The 21,935-nt window shown below is 38.6% G+C and overlaps 1 protein-coding gene across 1 annotated transcript in view; it reads right to left on the reverse strand.

Annotated features, from left to right (window-relative positions):
- Positions 1-459: 459 nt before the first annotated feature.
- The window catches only part of LOC132145147 (synaptotagmin-C-like), a 38,333-nt gene continuing 16,857 nt past the window's right edge, over positions 460-21,935 (reverse strand). The window contains exons 4-13 of the mRNA XM_059555928.1: positions 20,645-21,049; positions 20,397-20,505; positions 19,627-19,809; positions 16,420-16,546; positions 15,875-16,093; positions 11,458-11,578; positions 10,749-10,920; positions 6,663-6,792; positions 4,045-4,135; positions 460-3,635 (exon numbers count right to left, since the gene is read on the reverse strand). Of these exons, the coding sequence (XP_059411911.1) occupies positions 4,049-4,135; positions 6,663-6,792; positions 10,749-10,920; positions 11,458-11,578; positions 15,875-16,093; positions 16,420-16,546; positions 19,627-19,809; positions 20,397-20,505; positions 20,645-21,049 (1,553 nt within the window). The 3' untranslated portion in view covers positions 460-3,635; positions 4,045-4,048. The remainder of the gene's footprint in view (positions 3,636-4,044; positions 4,136-6,662; positions 6,793-10,748; positions 10,921-11,457; positions 11,579-15,874; positions 16,094-16,419; positions 16,547-19,626; positions 19,810-20,396; positions 20,506-20,644; positions 21,050-21,935) is intronic.

The raw sequence follows: 21,935 nt of genomic DNA on the forward strand, positions 1-21,935 counted from the left end.
ACATGAATGTGACTCTAAGAATTCAAGATGGATAACGAAGAATCAGGCAGTAACAAATCGAACCCTCTAAGAATCACACCACATGGGTGCAATTAACGGCAGGAAGTTTTGTGACTGGAAAGTCATAAAGAAACACCTTGATTTGAAGAACGAGGCTGAGGCGGAGAAAGGCCGGGTTTGATTTATGGATGCGACACGTGTGGTTGTGAGTGTGTTTGCGTGCCTATGGAAATACAGAAAAACAGAAGCATGTACATGAATGCAATGCTCCACACTGCGTTTATATATAGTGGGCCCTTGATAAAGAATTTATGATGGTAAATAAATAATTACACACGTTAATGCACAGCAGGAGGGGAAAGGGAGTGAGACACAAAGTAAGAGGTAGACAGAAATATCAGCATGATTCACAAACCGTTACATCAACACAAATAGCTGTATCACGCAAACTCATTGCAATGATTTTTCATACAGATTTTATTTCAGCAATCATCGCTCCAGGCTTTAAATCATCCTTTTTATCAATCACATAATCATCCTCCTAAAAGTTTTTTTTGGTCTTTTATTTTTTTATTTTTGTTTTAGTCTTTTTTTCAACTGAAATGTTCTCATCCTGACTGCATTTCATTTTATCTTGCTCTAAGTCTCAGCTTATTCTCAACATATAAAAAAGTAAACCTTTTCAAAGAAAACAAAAAAATCAAACAAAGAAACAAAGAAAAATATATCCAGAAACTGTAATACCATCTCAAAGAGGATATACAATATTAACAACATTAATCATCAGTGTTTTGATGATATCCAACAGGTTGCTAGGTCAACATGTTTGTCATTAGTAGTGTTAGTATCAAGTTCATCGTCAGTTTTATTTTTTGTGTGTGTGTTGAGCATCACTTATTAAATTATCATTGCATCAAGTTGACATCATCCATGTTAATATAAGCATGCAAACACATTTCCTCAGGATCATTCAGAATTGCACTGACACAGAGAGACAGAGGAAAGAGGGGAGACAAACTGAGAGAAAATTATGGCCTGGGGTGAACTGAAGAGAAAGCTTGTATTTTGTGGGAGCTGATGACGGGGTCAGAGGTCACTCTATAGGGATCTTGCCTCCACAGTGTAAGATCTAAGGCAGCAGAAGAGATGAGCCTGGAGACAGGAGCTCAAGACTGCGGGTCGATACCACATCCACGTGGATGACGGAATCAATGGCCTCTTAGAAAACAACAAGAGCTGATATACGATAACCGACTAAGGACCGAGCACACACCTGCGAGAGAGTGTGTGTGTGTGAGAGAGAGAGTCCAAGGCCTGGCATGTGATTAATAATGGAAACAGAGAAAATATGAGCTCAGGGGGAAATAATTATACCGATGTACATTTCAATAACACGAGTGTTAGTGATTGGTAATGCAGTATTCCTCCAGTGAAGGACGAGTGTGGTAGCATTGGCAGTGGTTGTACTGCGATATTAAAGAGATAGTTCATCTTAAATTAAATATGCTGCTATCATTTATGCACCATCATTTCAAACCTGCATGACTTTCTTTCTTCTGCGAAAGAAGATATTTTGAAGCCAGTGGTGTCCAAAAACAATATTGGACCCCATTTGATTTCAATGTATAAGGATCTTGTAAAGAAAATTTTATTTTGTGTTCCACAGAAGAAAGCCATACAGGTTTGGAACGGCACGAGGACAGATTTTTCCTTTCTCGGTGAATTATCCTTTTAATAGAGGCAGTGACCCTGGATATCAAGGGTATGTGAATTTAGTGCTTTGGCCACTATATTGCTTCTGACTAGAAAAGCAGTGACTTTACTGAACGTATTCAAAAAGAGAAGCATCAGAAGTCAGTTTGTAATGTAAAATTATATAAGTAATCTTGTAGTCCTAAAACAATAAAAGACGTGTCCCCCTCTTTGTCTCTGTTTGCAAGGAATGCTCAGACAGGAAAGATAGTCACATTAGCCAAAAGAGATGAAGAGAACCAGTTTTTCTTTTTTTACTCCTTTTCTTTTTTTTTAAAGACAATGAAAAACTTCCAACATTTTATTCCTCGACAGCTGTGGCCACCAGGTTTGTCCCCTCGTACACACAGAGCACAATAACAAAAAAAGAGAAGCACACCCAACACGAGAACACAGATCAGGCTAGGGACACAACAGGGGCAGGTCACTACCAGATTCAACGGAGAACCACCGAAACGCGCATCTGAGAAAAAGACCCTGTCCCTACCAAGTGCAACAGGTCCTACACAAGAAATAGTTCCTCTAAGACACAGGACAGGAGACAACTGATTGTTCAAAAGGAGATTTTCTCTGCGCGGGAGAAAGGATGGGAAGTGGAGACATACACGGGGTCACGGTGACATATACTGACACAGACATACACGCGCACACACAAAGCGACGAGCAAATGCGTATCGACACAAAAAATCACTCCGACAAACACATAGAATACATGGGAGGAAAAAGAGGATGAATGCGTGTGTCTTTCCAAATCGGTCCTCTTGGCAGAAAGATGATGAAGAGCACACACTTCCTCCTTTGAAATTAAAAATGTCTAAGAAAAAAAATCCTGGCGTGGTATAAAAATAAAATACTATGGCCAGATCTTTTTCCCAGTAGGATATGTTTCCAGGAAGTGCACACAAATCCAAAGTCCGTCCCATTTAGGGTCCTTTGGCAATATTTGAAATCAACGATCGCTCCCTTTGGAAGAGATCTCAGTGGGATTCAGTCTGCCAGTGTGTCCATGTCACGGAAACAAACTCTCCAATCGTTTCATTCAGTATCTGGTAGAACAAGAAGAATGGCTGGACTCTAGTAAATGAAGGAAAAAGGAAACACTGCTGATCTCAATGAGCTTCAAGCAGAAGGTGATAAAAATGTAAAAGGCAGAGGGACACATTTCAATACTGCACGACACGATTTGGCCAATGTATCCATCCTTATTTCTCCTTCTCCTGATGGGAACGGTCATAAAGTAGTCCTCCTCTCCAGAGAAACAGGAAACAGTTGCAAGGATTCTGCATTGGCAGAAAAGACCACTCCAAGAACTTGCAGCTACTTGTCAGACTGAAAACACCTTGTAGAGATTTTCTATAGCTACACACAGACACCCGTACAAACTCACGTACACACATGCGCTCACACATACACAGAAACATTCGTGGTCCATAATCTATCAGGTCTCTCCTGATTATTATTATTATTTTTTTTTTAAATAATTAAAATCTCTCTTTTTTGTAGGCTCAGTTTCAAATAACTAAATAAAGAGTATCTATTTGGGAATGTTTGTCATATGTCCCCTGAATAAATCATGACATATTTAGACTTCAACATCATTTCTGAAGCAAAACCATCCATGCCAGTTGTTTTGTTATGATTTCATGTGTGAGTATGTCTGTGTGTGTGTGTGTGTGGAGATGTATCTCTGTGTGTAAGTGTGTGATTTTTGTCCGGTCTAGTCTAGTTATTTTTCTCTATTATATTGTGTTGGGTCTGCAGGGTTGACTTAGAGGAATAGCACTACCACAAGCACAGTCTCTTCTCTGGTTCTTTCTTGATGAATAATTATTCACAGGTGAAAAGAAAGAATGTATTTCTGTTGCTAAAAATATAATGCTGACCTGAGGATGAGAAAAAGAAACAGAGAGACAGAAGAAACACTGTTAACCATATAATCACAAACGGCAAGTTGCATAAACACAAAGAGTTTCAGTTGTATGGGATTGACAACTGCATTTACTATCAGAGCTGACTGTGTTAAATAGCTGAGAAAAGCAAAGATAGTGTCTTTTTAAAAAGCAGAAGTTGTATAAATCCCTAAGCCTAACCCTAACCATAATTAGCACTGATAGCCTTATCCTGCTGCTGTGTAAACTGATGTTTTTGACCATGTGTGTTAGTTCATGACTGAAACCTGAAGTACTCCAGTCTAACACCCACACAGATCCCCTATGTGAGGAAGTCCCCTTCTATTTACAGCATGCGATTATGTTCATGTGTGTGTGTGTGTGTGTGTGTGTGTGTACTCACATCTCTACTCAGAGTGAGGGCTGTCCACCACTATGTGTGGTTTAGGGGAGGGTGCGGCACTCTTTGACACGTATGTGTTTATAGATTTCTCCTGTGAAAGGTTAACAGCAATGAAAACACATGATTATTCAGAAGGTGATTTCATACATATAAGGCATTATAAAAGCAATTAATGATTTATTATAAAACGGATAGTTCCGGTCCTTGATTCGTATTGGTTGAGCTGCGTTCTAAATTGTTGTAAATTACACTACAAACATGCACCTTTGTTTCTGTAACTGTTTCTGAGGAACTTCATTGTTTGGTGGATGTGTACTATTTTTATTTACATCATTTCACTTTATTTGCTCTGTTTTATTCTGTGAAATACAGAGCCCCGCACATGACATGCAAGAAAAAATAGTAGGCTAAATCGTGCACACGATTAATATTGCATTCCCTCGATTTACTATTTCGTTCACTCGATTTATAAATTGTGCGCACGATTTACTTATTTGTTCCCTCGATTTGCTAAATCGTGCTCACGATTTAGCAAATCGCGGGAACGCAATAGTAAATCGAGGGAACGCAATAGTAATCGTGTGCACGTTTTAGTAAATTGAGGGAACGAATTAGTCAATCGTGCGCACTATTTATTTATTTTTTTCTTGCATGTCATGTGCGGGGCTTACTTCGTATGTGGAATAATTGATTTAGAAACTCCGCTTCACGTCGTGCCTAACAAAGCCCCTTATATATGTGTTATAAATTCACTGTAAACCATGGCTTCACAGGGCTTATTGCTTTATTATATTGTATCTTTTCAGTATTAACTGTAACCAGAGTTATAATCAGTGCTGGGTAGTAACTGATTACATGTAATCTGGATTACATGACCAAATCCCTGAGTACTCGTACCTACTGTGAGTCAAACCATTTAGCTTTGACTGTATTCACGATATAGAATGGCCATGCTAATCTCATGTAAATATTTTTTTCCATCCATGCTTATAAATGTAGGGGTGGGGGAACCAGTGTTTCCCAATCCCCAACAAAGCGCACTTTTTGTTGTCTCTCTTTTCCGACACACACATTTGAGGTCTTGGGAGTCTTTACTAATGAGCTGATGAGTTAAATCAGGTGTGTTTGATTTGTGAAACAAGTAAAATGTGCTGTGTTGGGGGTTCTCCAGGACCAGGATTGGAAACCACTGAATTAGACAATGTATGAAATGAATGATTATGCAAGTTACTCAACACAGGTGTTGCGTAAGCTGTGAAACACTGCATGTCTTCATCATATCCAGTGACCTTCAGAAACTGTTAGTTCTGGCACTCATGACAACAATATTTTATACTTAAAATAATTGCATGATTTATTTAAATACTCTGCTCCTATAAATTCTGAAATGGAAACTCCTTCAAATGCATATGCAATAAGGTTAGCCTGAAAAAAAACAACTATCCATGGGCTTTTATCACTAATGTTTCACTGCGTGCCTCAAAACCCTGACAGTAGTTTTTTTTAAAGCCAAAAGAGGGTTTGTGTTGGCAGTGGCACAAGCTATTAGTAAATCTGGCCCTATGTCTCCTTCTCCCATACAAAAAAACTAAATCGACTCAAATCAGTATTTCAAGTTCATTTATTTATTTATTTATTTAAGTAGCCATGTAATAGGAAAGATTATGTGCAATCAGTCGCAAAATAAATCGATTCAGGGGTCCTGATCCTGCTGTTAAGATTTAATGTGTAATAAGCTAGCCCTTACATACAACTCTTATTTTATATAACCACCAGAAATGTAAGTATTACACTAATTAAGATTATAAGGCCTTTTATAGGACATTATAAAAGCATTATCATGCATTATGAATACCTTTATTTCAATGCATTATATATACAGGCGTCAATGAAAGAGTTACCAGAAAGGTTTCTTTTTCAATTTAGGTTTTCTTTCTTTCTAGATTTTCCTTTAGTCTTATAAAGAGAAATGAACATTTTAGTAGCTGATTCCACTACCAGTGAAAATCTGGTTTCACAATTTTAATACCATAGCATTATTCAAAAATTGTATTTATTTTTTAATACTCTATTAACAAATTAAATTAAAACCAAAGAATGGAGTTTTAAGTATTTTTCAATGAAGAAAGCATTGCTTCGAATATCATTCACGTCAACAGTGAGCGAGTGCTAATGTGCTAATGTTTTCTGATTAATGCTGTCAACATAACACGGTGGACTTTATTTACACTGCAAGCTCTAATGCACACATCCATTTTTTTTCTCCCGTCTGTTTACATTCACTTAAAACATAACTGACTATACATTAGTATCTCACCCTGATGGGGATTTGAATTAAAAGTGCATTTGATCGTGAGGTGCAGGCATTCTTTCCAGAGCTTGCAGGCAAATAAAAACCTAAATACATACTTCTGACAGCCGTAGTCCTTTTCAAGACAAAAGAGCTTGCTTGAACTGTGTACACTTATCATGTGTGAAGGTTAAAGGCATTTTAAATCGGACTTGGCTTGTATAGAGGACACTGCCTATACACAATAACACACAGCACACACTGATTGATTTTCACATGCTTGCTCACACACACACACACACACACTCCATGCGGTCACGCTGTCTACCTCCACCAGCTGGTGCCAGTGTTCAATAGGCTTGCGGGGATTCGCCAGCATGGCTGTCCAGTGCTCTCTTCCCGGTCCATCAGCATCACTGCCCACACGGCACATCCCTATCACCTCATTATGACCGATACTGAGAGATAGAGAGAGAGAGAGAGAGAGTGGGAGGGAGAGAGAGAGTGAATTAATGCAGTTAAGCTAAGAAATGAAGGAGAACCCACAGAACAGTGCATCCATTAAAACAAATGGGCGAGAGAGAACCAAAGACGGAAAAGAGACACAGGAGAACATGAGGCGCTAGGAAGCACAAAGTAGCAAGATAAAAAAACAGGCCTAATCAGCACCTTATAATTAGAAAGATGCAGACAGGACCTTCGTGTCATATAGCAACCTGCCCATTAAGACACACACACACACACCCTCAAACACATTGAGAGAGTTTCCACACGCAGTCCTTTAATTACGCGGACACAGACTGAGAGATCACATAATTACACAGACAAACAGAGAACAGAAGGAGAGAGAGACAGAGGTACATTCCAATTATTGAATTACCGAGATAAACAAAATGAGGCAAGAGCACAGGGAGCGGATTCAGTGATTTGAGTGAAAATTTGTCACAGAGGACAGATGGGTAGTTGTTTATGATAGGTCCACTGATTACCGAGATAAAGAAAACGAGAGAGAGAGAGAAGATTAGAAGAGAGAGAGGTGTCATAATCACTTAATTACTCGAAAAGTGAGTATGAAAAGCTGCTCAAGTGACGGTGGAATAACAAGTGGGTTCAATAAGTGGAACTTAAATAAATCTTTCCTCTTGCATTTACTGTTGATCAGAGACAAGGAGAGGAAGTAGAAAATAAAAAACTTCAGGGTTCATGTGTCACATGACAGGCCTGGATCTGTATAGAGACATCGAAACATTATAAAGACCTACTTTCATGAATGTAACTACGCTTTTGCAATAGTGATGACATATACTTAATAATAAGAGTCATTTCACAAGAAATATGAGACCCTGCGACAGTTTATATATACGTAATACTGTTTAAAAGTTTGGGATTGGTACGATTCTTTTAAAGGATTCGTTCCTAGTAGAGCATTTGTGGTTAAAAAGTATATAATTATTTTTATTTTTTTGGGAAAATGACAGATTGTTTTGTCTGATAAGATCCTTTATTCCTCGGCTGGGATCATGTAGAGCCCTTTGAAGCTGCAGTGAAACTGTAATTTGGACCCTCAGCCCGTTGATCCCCACTGAAGTCCACTATATGGAGAAAAATCCTGGAATGTTTTCCTCAAAAACCTTCATTTGTTTTCGACTGAAGAAAGAAAGACAATAACATCATGGCTGATATGCAGGTGAGTAAATTATCAGGAATTTTGTGAACTAATCCTGTCTCTTATGCTCACCAAAACTGCATTTATTTGATCAAAAGTACAGGAAAAACATGAATATAACATTAATAATAAAAATTCTTTTAAAACACTGTAAACCGTCTCTAATGTCACTGAATAAAAGTATAATTTATTTTGTAAAAATTCTACTGACCCCCAAAGTCTGAATGGTTTTGTAGATAAATAAAACTGTCCACTCAAATAATTTTAGAGAACTTATATGATTTGTCCAGATCAAATAAAATAAAGAGGTAAAAATAAATTTTAAAATAAAGTTTAGTTTTTAAAATGCTGCTGTGCCCTGTTTTTACTCAGTTATATTAATCATTTAGCTTTTAGTATAAATGTCTTAGGCTAATTTAATGCTGTCATCCTAATTCAAATCTTAATTTTGTGCCAAATAAATACAGCTTTGATAGTTATACAAATGAACTGAATTAACCCCATAGATAGCTTCAGTGTAACTACTTTTTTTTAGCAGTCTGAAGCATAATTATATAGGCCTATTTATTTTTTATGAACATTGTAGTTTAATGTAGCTTAGAAAGCTACAGATTCAAAGTCGCTCCACCAACACTAAATCAAGTCATGCTCAAAGAAATGGGTGCCAGCAGGATTTATGTCCTGGCTTTATTTTAGTAACAATAATGCCAAAATAAAGTCAATCAAGCTTGATTGAAGACTTAAAACAAAGTCTCTGTGTTGCAAAAACCCTCAAATCAAATGAATAACATCAGTTTTAAAAAGCAATCTGCATGCCATGAACTATATTTCTTCATCTCAAACAAAAATAACCTGCTTTGCCTGCACCAGTGTGACGTCATCCACAGTAATGCGGGTTTAAATACAGAAACGCTAAAACATTGCAATATGGATTGTTTAGCATGTCAGATATATGTAAGAAATGACTATTATCCAGCCGATAATGCGTCTGAATGGGGTGTTTAGCACAGATGGCATGCAGCAAAGCTAAGAGCAATTCATCAGGCGTTATCTGCGACTCACAGATGAGCTGCTTCATTAGGAGGGGCGGCTGGTGTGCCGCGTGCCATTGGGAAGAGATGGAATCACAGAGAGCATCGACAAACATCGCAAACATTTGGGAAACTCGGATGTGGATTTCCTCAGAACTGACAGCAGTTCTTAAAATAGAATCTAATACCTGATTTTTCAAGGCGTATTTTGTCCCACAAAATAAAAATATGGCCATAAAAGTGGGATTTGGTGACACTACACACCTACCTGTACATACACTTCATTTTCAAAAAGTAAAAAACTGAGAATATTGCAAAAGCTAGACATAAATGCCAATCTGAAGGTCTATCACACTGAAGTGCAGCAAGAATAGCCCCACACACACACAGAAGAGGTGACTTAAGGTGTGCCCACCAGACAAGAAACACTGGCTGTGTTACAGAGTGTCTCACCACCACCAGACACCACTTCCATTAGTATTAGGCTGTCATGTATATTCATGAGGCGTCTGTCTTTATGCAAAACAGTGCAGAAGTCCACCAGGAATAGTCTGACACATGGGGGCATAAGGCCCTGTGTCCAGTGGAGCGCATACACACACAAATATGTGCAACAGGAATTGATTAAACAACAAACTATCTAATCAGCATCGGTCACAGAGATTCTTAAATGAATGAAAAAAAATCATTGCTAACTTCTCGACAACATAGCAAATGGCACTATTTTGGTCTCTTCTGAAATTAGCTGTGAATTACGGTTTAATATTAAACAATAAAGCTAGCAATTAAATTGATAATCATTACAAATGTTTCATATTTAATAAGAAAACATAATACTGAATACTATATTACTCAGTTTTGTATATTATGATATTACATAATAGGAAATATGTCTGATGTATTTCTGATGTTTCTAGGTCATTAATCAAATAAGACAGTTTTCTGCCGGTGATTATGGCGTGACTTTGTTCAGATGGTCAGATGTTATTGCTTCTGCTGAAGCTCAGTATTCTCTTCAGAGCATCTCAAATCATGTGGAGCTCAAGTGATTCAAGCTTGAGTCACTCAGATTTGTTATGCCGGTAATACAATTTGTTCAGAGAAAATATAATTGTGAATATCATCAAAAATTATAACAAGTATTTCCTATTGTAAAATATTTTAAAATGTAATTTAATCCTGCCATAGCAAAGCTGAATTTCCAGCATCATGACTCCAGTCTTCAGTGTCACATGATCCTTCAGAAATCACTCTAATATGCTGATTTGCTGCTCAAGAAAAATCTCTCAGTATTATCAACACTGAAAACAGGTTTTATTTTAGTTTTTCAAGATTCAGAGATAAGATTCAGAGATTTTATTGTGGATATGAATATCAATTTCTCAAAAAAAAAAAAAAAATATCGTACTCATCCCAAATTTTGGAATGGTAGCATTTATTACACTAGAGAAATATTACACTAGAGAAGTATTTACACAACTGGACTCTGTAGGAAACACTGTATTGATCTAATCTGAAGCTCTCCCAGAGGCCTTCAATAAATGCTTTATTCTTACAATGAATAAAAAATCCATGTGTTCCTGAATAAATTCTGTAAGCACGCCTAAAGTTACAAGTGGGCACTTCCTGTCAAGCCTCATATCACAGCAGGGAGCCTGATGTGTTGCAGCATGTCTCAGAGCCCATCACAGCATGAAAAAGACAGTCATGATCTTACCAGTCGTAGTCCATGACGGCGATGATGAGCGACACGTTGTCGATGTTCTCGTTTGGGATATCAAAGACCAGAGCCTCATTATACGTGGGATTGAGAGTATTCTTCTTTATGGACGTCTTCCTCTTTTTCAGCCTTCGACCTTCACAAACCAGAGATGCCTTTACGTACGGATCTGAGTAGAACAGCAAGAGTGACGGAGGGAGAAAATTTGTCAAAGAAATAGCAACAGCAGGACGTACTGCTTCGACAACATTAAAATTAATGCTAATAACGGCATCAGCAATTATTGAGCTAGCAATAACGATACATTAGCATTACTTTTTCATAATGCTCCGTGATCGTGTCCTATCAGAGGACTCTTTATTACATTACTTTAAGCCTTGCTGGGATAATTAAATAAGCCAACACTAATGAAAGCTGTCTCTTGTCCTTATGACTGTGATGTTGATACCTTTATAAGGCATTTCAGTTTTGACATTTCACTTTTTAGAGGAGCTATTTGATATGCACAACTTTCAGAACTGATGGTTTTGAGACCTTTAATGTTATTTTATTATTCACATGCAGGACGTGTTACACCAAGGTTATTAATGAGCGGCAGTTTCATCACGACTCAATGTTAACATTGTCTGAGGTGCTAATGAGGTATCGATGTTAATTATGAGGGAAATTAGAGGAATTGCTTGGGACCACAAGTAAAACTGGGTACCTGAGAAGCCCGTGAGGTCCATGGCTTTCAGATTGGTGGCCTTTATGATGGTGACGGTCAGTCGGCCAGCTGTTGGCAGGTAACACAGTGAGAAGTTCAGCTCGCCCAGGTCAGCTTTCTCCTGCAGAGGCAAAAAAACATATGGAAAGGTCCTAAGGTCACTTTGAAGTTATATAGTGAGTAATGCAAAAAAACAAAAAAAAACTAAAAGATTCATGGAAACCTTTCAGTGGCTACACTGTATTTCTTGAAATGTTTAATAATTGAGTTGTCCTTTTATTAAAATGCAAGGATAAACTGAAGGAATGTCTCTGGCTTTTAATACTTAATCAAACATTTTTAATGTATTTCTCTATGTTCAATTCAAACGCAGCTCTATAGACGACATCTTCGGCCTGTAATTGATTACCACAGAATTCATCTGAACTCGTCCTTGAATTTTTACAAACAAGAGGACAATCATGTTTACAGTAATGCACTTACAACGAAACTCCATGGAAAATACATTTTTGCAGTGCATCCTCATGTTATGACCATGTAAATCCAATAAATGCTGTAAAAAAAAGCCTACTGCACAGAGACTGTTAACATGAAAGTTCAAAAGTTTAGGGTCAGTAAAACTGGTAACACTTTAGTATAGGGACCATTTCTTACTATTAACTAGCTGCTTATTAGCATGCCTGTTATTAATATATTGGCTGTTTATTAGTACTTATAAAGCACATATTCTGCATGACCTAAACTTAACAGCTACCTTACTAACTATAACTAACAAGCACCAAATTAGGAGTTTATTGAGGCAAAGGTTGTAGTTAGTGGTTTGAGAATTGGGCCTTAAAGGAGCATTGCGTAGGTTCTGAAATATCTAACTGTTACTGACACCAGTGGCCGTTAGAGGAACTGCAGCCAGTCTCATGCTCGTTCTCAGTGCGCACGCTCTTTTTTTTTTTTTTTACTTACGAGGAGTGTCCGTGGGTGTCTGAATTGTGCTGGAGGCTGGTCGCTTCTTTCCATCCGCAGAGTCCATTTGAAAACACTATTGCTGCTGCTTACTATAATGGTTGGCGTGCCGTACGGTTGTAAGCCCAAGTATACGAGAACGCGCATGACGTCACATTTTGTGAATTTTCACGCCAATTCGGGCCCGACTCCTCCACACACAATTGAGCCTACAGGCTGATAGAGGCAACCGTGGTGGACAGTCGAGGTGTCTTTCTTTTTTTTACATCATGGTTGGCTCATACATGTACAAATTAAAACTCTATCTTAAAGATTTTTTTTTAGTAAAAACCTCCACATAGCTCCTTTAAAATAAAGTGACCACATCATTTTATAATTATTTGTTGTGAGATATTATTATACAATTGTGCATAACTGTTTTTATTTTAATATATTTTAAAACAGAACTGATTTCTTTGATGGATTTTCAGCAGCTATGATCCTTCAAAAATCATTCTAATATGCTGATTTTGAGCTCAAGAGACCTTCATTATTATCATTATTAATGTTGGAAATGGTTCTGCTGGGTACGATTTTTCAAAACTGAGAATTTTTTTCCCTCTGAATAAAGGTGATTTTATTCAAAGAAATGTATGACGTTAAGTATTTCTATTTCAAATAAATGCTGTTCTTCTGAACTTTCTATTCATCAGTTTAATGCATCTTTGATTAGTAAAAGTAATAATTTCCTCTGCTGTTTCTAAATGCTTCCACTTTCCAATAATACCACTTACAGTTGACCATTGTATATCTAGCAGGGATGAAATTTCAAAAACGATTAAAACGTATTTAGATTTGTCGTATTATCACTTGCATGAGTTTAAAGAAATTAAATGGGCAGATTCTCCTATCTGTAGCATATGTGTTGAGATGCTAGGCTTGTTTTGTCCCTTACACTCTTTGTTGAACCTTTTATCTTTCTCTCAAGTTCTTGTTCTGCCAGACAGAATTAATCATCAGCTATGATGAAAAAAGAACAAGGGTTGCAGAGGTAAACAGAAAGAGCTGCAATATTTCATCAAAAACATCCAGCATCTGAGGTAGAACATCTCCAAGAACTATATGAGCTGCCAGCTTTGGGTCTGTGTCTGTACAAGTGATGTGATTTTTTTTTGGTTACACACCAGCACCTCGAAAAATGAATTATATCTCAAGTCATTTTTTTTCAAACCAGCTGAGTAAGTAAATCCGTTAATGCCACCTGAGCAGCCGATTGGCTGAATCCTGCGTGTAAACATTTCATTTACATTTATTCACGTCAGACACCCAAATGTCATAAAACATACTCAAATCCAGCATGCATCACTGAATAATTTTTGTATTTGTCTTGTCAGACAAGAGTAGATGGTGCCAAATTTATCTTCTTTCCTTCATTTGACCTAGTCGTGCTGTGGAAAATTTCATCTACCTTATTTAAGCACACTGCAGTTTGTGTTTGATTTGATTTATTCTCTCTGTTCTCCGAAGGTACAAACATATTTTAAAATAACAATATTCTACGATGATGATAAAAATGTTTCTAAAAACTGCTCCATTAAGATGCAGTGGCAATTTCTGGAGTGCTCTTGAAAAAAGGCTCCTTTGCACAGTTGACCTTCACTAATTTCATGTAATTTTCTCTGGAAGGACGAGCGCATGCATCACTAGATCTCCTCCTCACACCTCTGCTACCAATGTCCCCAAGGACACATCATCATCACCGCCTCAGCATGTAATCAAGGCATCACGCATGATTTTCATTTGTGAAAAACGTCTCATGAATATAAAATGAGCTTTTTAACTCCACTAAAGAGAAGTATGCAAGGACCATAAAAGATACCACCATTATTATAAAATCTGTCCTGGCTAAGGTTTTGATGAAATCCAGCACAATTTCTAAGGCGAAATTCACTAAACCGTGTTGTGTATTAAATCACATACCACTCTAAAAACAGTTAACAGACACTATAGGCACAAAAACAGTGCTGCATTTAATTTTAAATGCTATTTTTAAAGGAAAAACATGCCTCCATTCTAGGTAAAATGCAATTTTTTCCAGGACTAACATGCCTCTTTTCTTCATAAATTACATTGTAAAAAGTGGTTATCTTAAAGAGCTATTTCTGCCTGATTTAACCAATAAATATAGCTTTGTTTGTATAAGTGAATGTTTTCAGGCGATAATTAACAATATTTTTTGATTTAAAAACAATTCATTTAGATTAGTTTTTTTGTGTAGACTCAATGAAGATTTACTTTATTCACAAAACTCAGCGCTATTCGTCATGTGTAATTAACATTGCATATGTACTGCCCAGGGAAAGCAATTTTACTCTAAAGAGACATTTGTGCATTTCTATCAAATGATGATCAAGTAAAGAAGAAGAGTGTTATATAGTATCTTGGCACACTTCCAGAAGTTTGGTGTAGTCAAGCACACTTCCAGCATTTCCTATGAGGTGTTGGCGTGATGCCGATGTGTTCAGTGCGAGTGCTTGTATTGACATATTGAGCAATGGTGCTCACAGCAGACCAGGGTTTGAGTATGGCCCAGGTCATGTTGCCACCCTGTTCCCCTCTCTCCCCTTGACTTCCTGTCTCTACTACTGTGTACAAAAAACTGATTGCTGTTCTGCTTGGGACCTGGATGGCCACTTTCCTGCAGGGTTTAGATTCAACCACACTCTTAACACACCTCAACAATATAATCAACTGTTCACCCAAAGATGAAAAATCTGTCATCATTTATTCACCCAACCTGTATGACTTTCTTTCTTCTATGGAGCATAAAAATTTTTATCCACATAATGCGAGCCAATGGTAACAAAAACAGGGTACCATCATTCTTAAAAAAAAATATGTTCTTTTTTGTTTTACTGCAGAGAGTCAATTTAGAACGATTTTTGGGTGAAGGATTTCTTGACAATTACCCACAGGTGTGTTTGATTAGGGCTGTAACTCAACTCCCCGGGACAGCGGCCCTCCAGGACCAGCTGTACGGTCTCAATATAGGAGAACATCTGTTCTGGTGAAGAATTCTGCATCCTTCACAACCAAGCACTCACAACTGGTCTGTTTTGCCGTATTTGTGGCGTTACCTAATTTGCATAAATCAAGTGCTAAAACAACTCAGACAGCATGTGCAAATACACAATGCTATCAAATGGTTGTGACTAGAAGGGATACATCTTTGATGGTAAACTAACAATGAAATTACATTTTCTACGAATCAGATTTTGTTTTATTAACATCTACAACGACCCCAACCCTGAACCTACTTCTTATAATAAAGCAAAATAGTGATTATTGTTGTACAGTGTGACAAAAATGACACTATATTGATGCCCAGAAGCCACAGCTTCCTCCCTCCTAGCCTTAACCCTATCAGACACTCTCACGACTAATGTAGGTTTAATATGTGTTTGTGTCATTATCTCACCGCGGTTCCTTCTACGATGTCTCTCCAGATTGGCTTCTCCCCGGTGCCCTCGCTGAAGTCCAGCAGGTTTTCCACCACCACTTGACCTATGAGGTCATGTCTGGAGAAGCGGTCGAAGTCGTAGACGGAGAAGTGGAGCTTGCGCGAGTGTAGCTCGGCCAGGGGCACGCCGAACTGGAACGTCTCATTAAAAACTGGGTTGAGAGTTTTTCTGTGCACCTGCGAACCAGAGCCATGAAAAGCCCGAGTGGAAATTGGAGAGAAAGTGAAGGAAATTAGATAAGCGAAGGAGCTGAGAGGAAAAGTGAGCGAAGGGAGTGAACAAGAGATTGGTTAACATCAAATCTGCAAATGCATAAAGTTAATTTAAAATGCACCGGCTGATAGAGATGTATTTTTAGATGAACTAGGGCACTGGGAAAAAAAATCCCCAGGCAGGCTGAGAAACGCAACCAGATCTTAATGAGTCCTAAGAGGGTCTGCCATCTGAACAGTGGATTATTGTAAAAGCAGCGAGCTGACTCGCTAGGATATAAAAAAGATACCTTGGTCTGAAATTTCTTCTTCCTATCAGGCAGTAAGTAGATCTTGACATAAGGATCGGAGAAGCCATTGGCATCCTTCGCCGGGAGGTCCAGGGCTTTCAGTATCTTAACCACCAGCTGCTCCGTGCTGTAAGAAAGACATGTCAGCATCACCGTAATTCACTTTGAACTATCTGGACATTTTTGCGCTCGCTAGCCTAGGCGTGAGTTCATTTTAGCATCATCTAACCACCAGTGACAAGAGTGTGGTTTATGTTGAACTGAGGCTGACATCCAGGCCAGTGTCAGGACAGCGCTGCAGCATCGAGTTCAGTGAGCCTCAATGGAGATCAGGTTCACGAAATCAGGGGGAAAAAAGAGGAGGTGATAATGTACAACCCAGCTCAACCGCTTTTAATTAATTGACAGATGGACAGTGCTGGACTTCTGCTGCGCAAGCAAAATGGATCTTGTACGAACGTGAATATATGAGATAATACATCCCTAATGTGAATATAAAGACATGAATATTTGATGTGTAATGCAATGACTGTGGCCTCCAACACCGGACTTTATAAATAATCCAGAGCTTATTAGGAAGCAAACCATAGGTCATTTGATGGCTAGAGTGCAGTGGGGTTGTTGCGGTCTGGTGCCAAGCACAGCACGAGCGTGAACTTCTGAAGCACGAGGCTCACCCAGTGTTTGTGCAGATGTAAATAAGAGAGGCGGGGGAACTTCTGTGGTTGCTAATCAGGCCTTGTTAGAATATGTCTCTTAGTGTTAACAAATGCGTCACCCTTTCATTAGGACATTTAAACAAATTAGCAATGCCGGGGAAGGGAGAACACAAGAAGAAATCCAATATGGACTTAGACTGACAGGTCGAAAAGAATATGTGATGACATGATACAAATCTCAAGCATTCAGCATGGAAGCAAATAAGTTAATCATGTGATATTATCATCCAATTTGTAAATGACAAATTTAATCAATCATTGTACAATCATATCAAGACCAGGATTAAAGGGTTATTTCTAGTTTGTGCCATCCAGATGCATTTTGAGCTGTCCAGTCTAATATACATTATATCCTTTTAGCAGAATTAGAATGAAAGTCAAGTGGCATGCAGCACAACTGGACACTTTAAATCAGGCTGGTCTTTAGAAACGTAGGGTGCCATTAGCACTCAGGGCTATGATTGAAAATGACAGGCTCTGTCTTGCCCACATCAGAGCGAGCATTTAAACACCCCCCCCCCCCCCCCCAGTCATGTGTTGCACCGTACAACGGCTTTTCATTATTCAGTCACAGGCCCACCTTCCCCATCCCCGTCCCCTTTACAATATCACAAACAAAACAAGACTTCAAATAAAAGTCATGCACATGCTGTCTGAAAGCGCTCGTCCGGAAAACGCAATGATCGGCACTCAGCTGGAATCTGACAAATAGATGGATAAATTAAAATAATAATAAAACAACATTTGGCTCCAACCTTCATGGACAAAGGGTTAGAAATAGCTGCTATTCCCTCTGCGCCGCATGTGTTATCGGCCTACTGCTGTGCTGATAGAAAGCTACGTCTCGCCAGATGCGACTCTGACTGACAGTGTCAACCTGCCCGCTATTCCCAAAATGCTTGTAGCTGTGACATATTCGCATTGATGTATTGCAAACGCAACAGCATAGCAGGAGGTGTGATGATGTCAATTAAACACACATGGGGATGAGAAACAATCTTGGCCGTTAGCGCTCGTGTAAACGCTGAGTAGCATTTCCGTTTGCATTTGCTTTGAAAAGAAATTCTGTTCAATTACTCACACTACAGGTGGCCGAAATGCTAAAGAAATTTATATTAGGATATGAGTAACTTCATTTCATGATTACAATATATAGTTATTTTTGCTGGAAAAGAAAATCACAACACCAAAACTTTAGATGACTAACAGCAAAAACTAATACTAGCCTATTTAATTTAAGTAAAAAGACAAGTAAATGTTCAGAAATAAAAATAAAAAAAGTATTAAACTAACTACAAGAAATAGGACAATGTAATAGAATTGAACAAAAATACAAATGAATGATTTATGGTGCTCTTGTGAACGTGCGTCATCTGGTGCGGAACAGAAGAAACTGTTGAATAAAGTCGTTATTTTTTCTTTACACACAAAAACTATTCTCATAAAATTAAGGCTGAACCGCTGATGTCACATGGACTATTTTAATGATGTCCTTACTATCTTTTTGGGCCTTGAATGTGTCAGTTCTGTTGCTGACTATGGAGGGCATAGAAGCACAGTGCTGTGTTATTACGTGTTTCTAATCCAAAATCTAAACTGGTTGACAAAGTTCTACCAGTTTATCATTTCTACCATAACATATTGCTCATCCCCAACTCACCTTGATTGTTTCAAACCCTCTTTCTTCCGAACACAAAAGATGTTAGGCAGACTGTCTAAGCTGCTCTTTTCCATACAATAAAAGTGACATGAGATCACAGCTGTTCGTTATAAGCAAAAGAGCAGCTTAGCCATTCTGCTAAACATCTCCTTACCTGTTCCACAGAAAAAGGTTTGAAGCAACAAAATTTTTATTTTTGGTGAAGTATCCCTTTAACTTAAAGCTTTGCATCTCATGCGCACACGCAATTGTGACATACTCACCTTAGAACTCACAGTAGAACATAATAGACCGATAATGTAATGAACGGGGACAGAGGTGTCAAATCATTTATTTGAACTGCTCCCTATGTGTAAGGAATGAGATATCAATCTCAACTCACCCATCTTCAATCTCTTTCTCTCCCTCGGCCTCCTCTGTAATTCTGGCCGTAACACAGAGCGGTGTTATTATGTGTTGACAGGCTGTGCTGTTTAAAGTGGCTGGTCATATATAATTCATGAGTGAAACAGCCTCTCCTTCCTTCATTTCTCAAACATCAGCACTTTCCACCATTCTAATGTCCCTCTGTGTGATGGCAAAATAAAGGACCCGGTCTGACGTGCAAGGGCTGCCCACGGCAGGCCTGACTATAACTCATTGTGCTGACTGCAACTCCCCTGCTTCTTTCTCCAGCTCGACTTTTCAATTGTGAGCCCTGCCAATGAGATCTATTTATAACCCACTGATGTATTGAGAGGCATGGATCCACATTGTGTGACAATTCCATACGAGATGCTTCCCCGTGGGGAGGGGAGCTAATGGCGGGATGGATCCAAATGGACTCACTTGAAGGCGTAGCGCAGGAGGAAGCTGATTTTGCCGCAGGTGTCGCCTTGTTTGCCATCCCCCTGGTCTCCCTGGCGCAGCCGGTAAAGTTCTGGTTTGATCTGCCCGATGCTGGTCAGCTGCTCACTCTTCTCCTCACCATGGAAATCAGGGCTGGAAAGCTGGTGAGTCATGGGCTTAGGCCTGGAGAGAGACCAGAGGGTGAAAACACTCACAAGTGCACATAATAATATAATAATAATAATAAACTTTATTTTCTATAGCGCCTTTAAAAGTTACATCTCAAAGCGCTTTACCAAGGCATACAGAAAACAAAAATACATTGAGAATGATGGCATTGAGAAATGAAATGTCTTCCGATGATATTTATGAAAGGAAGGCCTATCTGAACCATTAAGAATTTTATGATTTTTTTGCATTGCATATTCGTTATTTAAAAAATGGGAATGCAAATAAAAAGCATTTACTCATCATGGTATTTGTTGCAATAATAAGAAATGTTTTCTGAGCATCCAATCAGCATTTTATATATAGAAAACAGTTATTTTAAACTAACAGTATTTCACAACATTAGACAACAGGAAAAAACTTTTACATGGTAGCATATGTAAGAACTTTTAAAACTAAAAACATTAGATTTCAATTCAATCGCTTCAATATAACATTCTGCACTCATTCTGCAAGACGCAAACCACACACTCACTCCATCATCCTGTAAAACACACACACATAGAAACCACAGACAGGAACAAGAAGAAAAGGTCACTGACCTGTTGGTGACCTGCTGCTGGATGTGGGCATTGGGCAGGTCTTTCGCAGCTGAGCCTCCTTCTGTAGCTGGGGGCAACTCGGGAGATGTCTGGCTCAACTTAAGGTTTGCTGAAAACAAGAGAAACCATAAGCCATAAAAGAGATAAGTTAAGAGAATGGTGTATAATTAACAACATCACAGACTCTTTGGTCTCACAAAGAGTAAAGTAGTGCTTCCGAGTTTGATACACAGGAGACTTTTGCTCACCAGCATTGTTAGGATAAGAGTCCATGTCTAGGTAAGATTGCTCCTGCATCTCCTGTGGACCCCCAACCACACCCCCCACTACCAGCCCCCCTCCACCCTCCACCCCCACCAGGTCAGAGAAATGGGGGTGATGCTGGCCATGCTGCGAGAGCGTGGGATACAGCGAGGAAGAGGATTGAGTATCTTTCCTCTGCAACAAGGGAGGAAGGAGAGAGGCACCCCCTCCACCTCCGACCCCACCCAGACCGGCCCCGCCGGGCAGGAGCCCCGACATCAAGCTCAGACCCCCGCCTTCCTTATCTCTCCATGGCAACCAGCAGAGCTTCCAGGAGACGAAGAGAGAGACAGACAGCAGCACGATGCCACAGAACGTTACAATGACGGACAGCAGACTCACTGAGATCTCTGAAACAGAGAGAGAGAGAGAGAGTTTGATTTATTACAACCTTGAGAGGTAACAAAAATCCAAAGGATTTTAATGATTCTGGTTCATATTACAATGAATGCTTCAGGTTCTTTTATAATTACACTAATGGTTTCTTTAGGACTTGAATAATTGGTCCTAACTATATACTAAACACATATACTTTATATAAAAAAGTGAGAAATGTAATGATTCTGGTTCAAATTCCAATGAATGCTTCTGGTTCCCAACAATTACACCAATGATTCTTTTAAGACCTTAATAACTGGTCCTAACTATATACTTAAGACCAATACTAAACAAAGGAAGAAATCTAAATATATATATATATATATATATTAATTTAGATAGTAATTTATATTAATATTAATATTTAAAAACTTTGGATTGTTACATGAAAATAAAGTATCACAAGTCTTAAGTACACACAGCACAGCACACAGTAGGCGTTCTCGGTTAATTTCGAGTTGTGGTTCAGTGATCGATTCAGTTAGTGAGTGAGTCATTAGACTGATTCAAACTGACAGCTCACTGTCTTTTTGACCAGTTCATTATATAGATCAGATTTTGTGACTAAATCCTACACCGCTGTCAAAATCCAACCTTACTGGGGCACGAGAGCAATATAAGAACTTCTTTTGGGTACTCTAGTGAGTGCCTGTTTAAAAAAAAATGAGCTGCCTTAACTATGTCTTCTCTTTAATTTTTGACTTTTCTTGTCTATTTATTATCTGTGTATAATTTGCCATCTTTCTCTCTCATCACATGAGAGAGAATTACCACTTTGTAGACAGTAACAGTTCTACATCATTGGTACTTGAATCCAGACATTCAAGAGCCATTAATGGAAACGAACATGGAAATCAA

This window comes from Carassius carassius, chromosome 1, assembly GCF_963082965.1.
Source record: "Carassius carassius chromosome 1, fCarCar2.1, whole genome shotgun sequence".
NCBI lineage: Eukaryota > Metazoa > Chordata > Actinopteri > Cypriniformes > Cyprinidae > Carassius > Carassius carassius.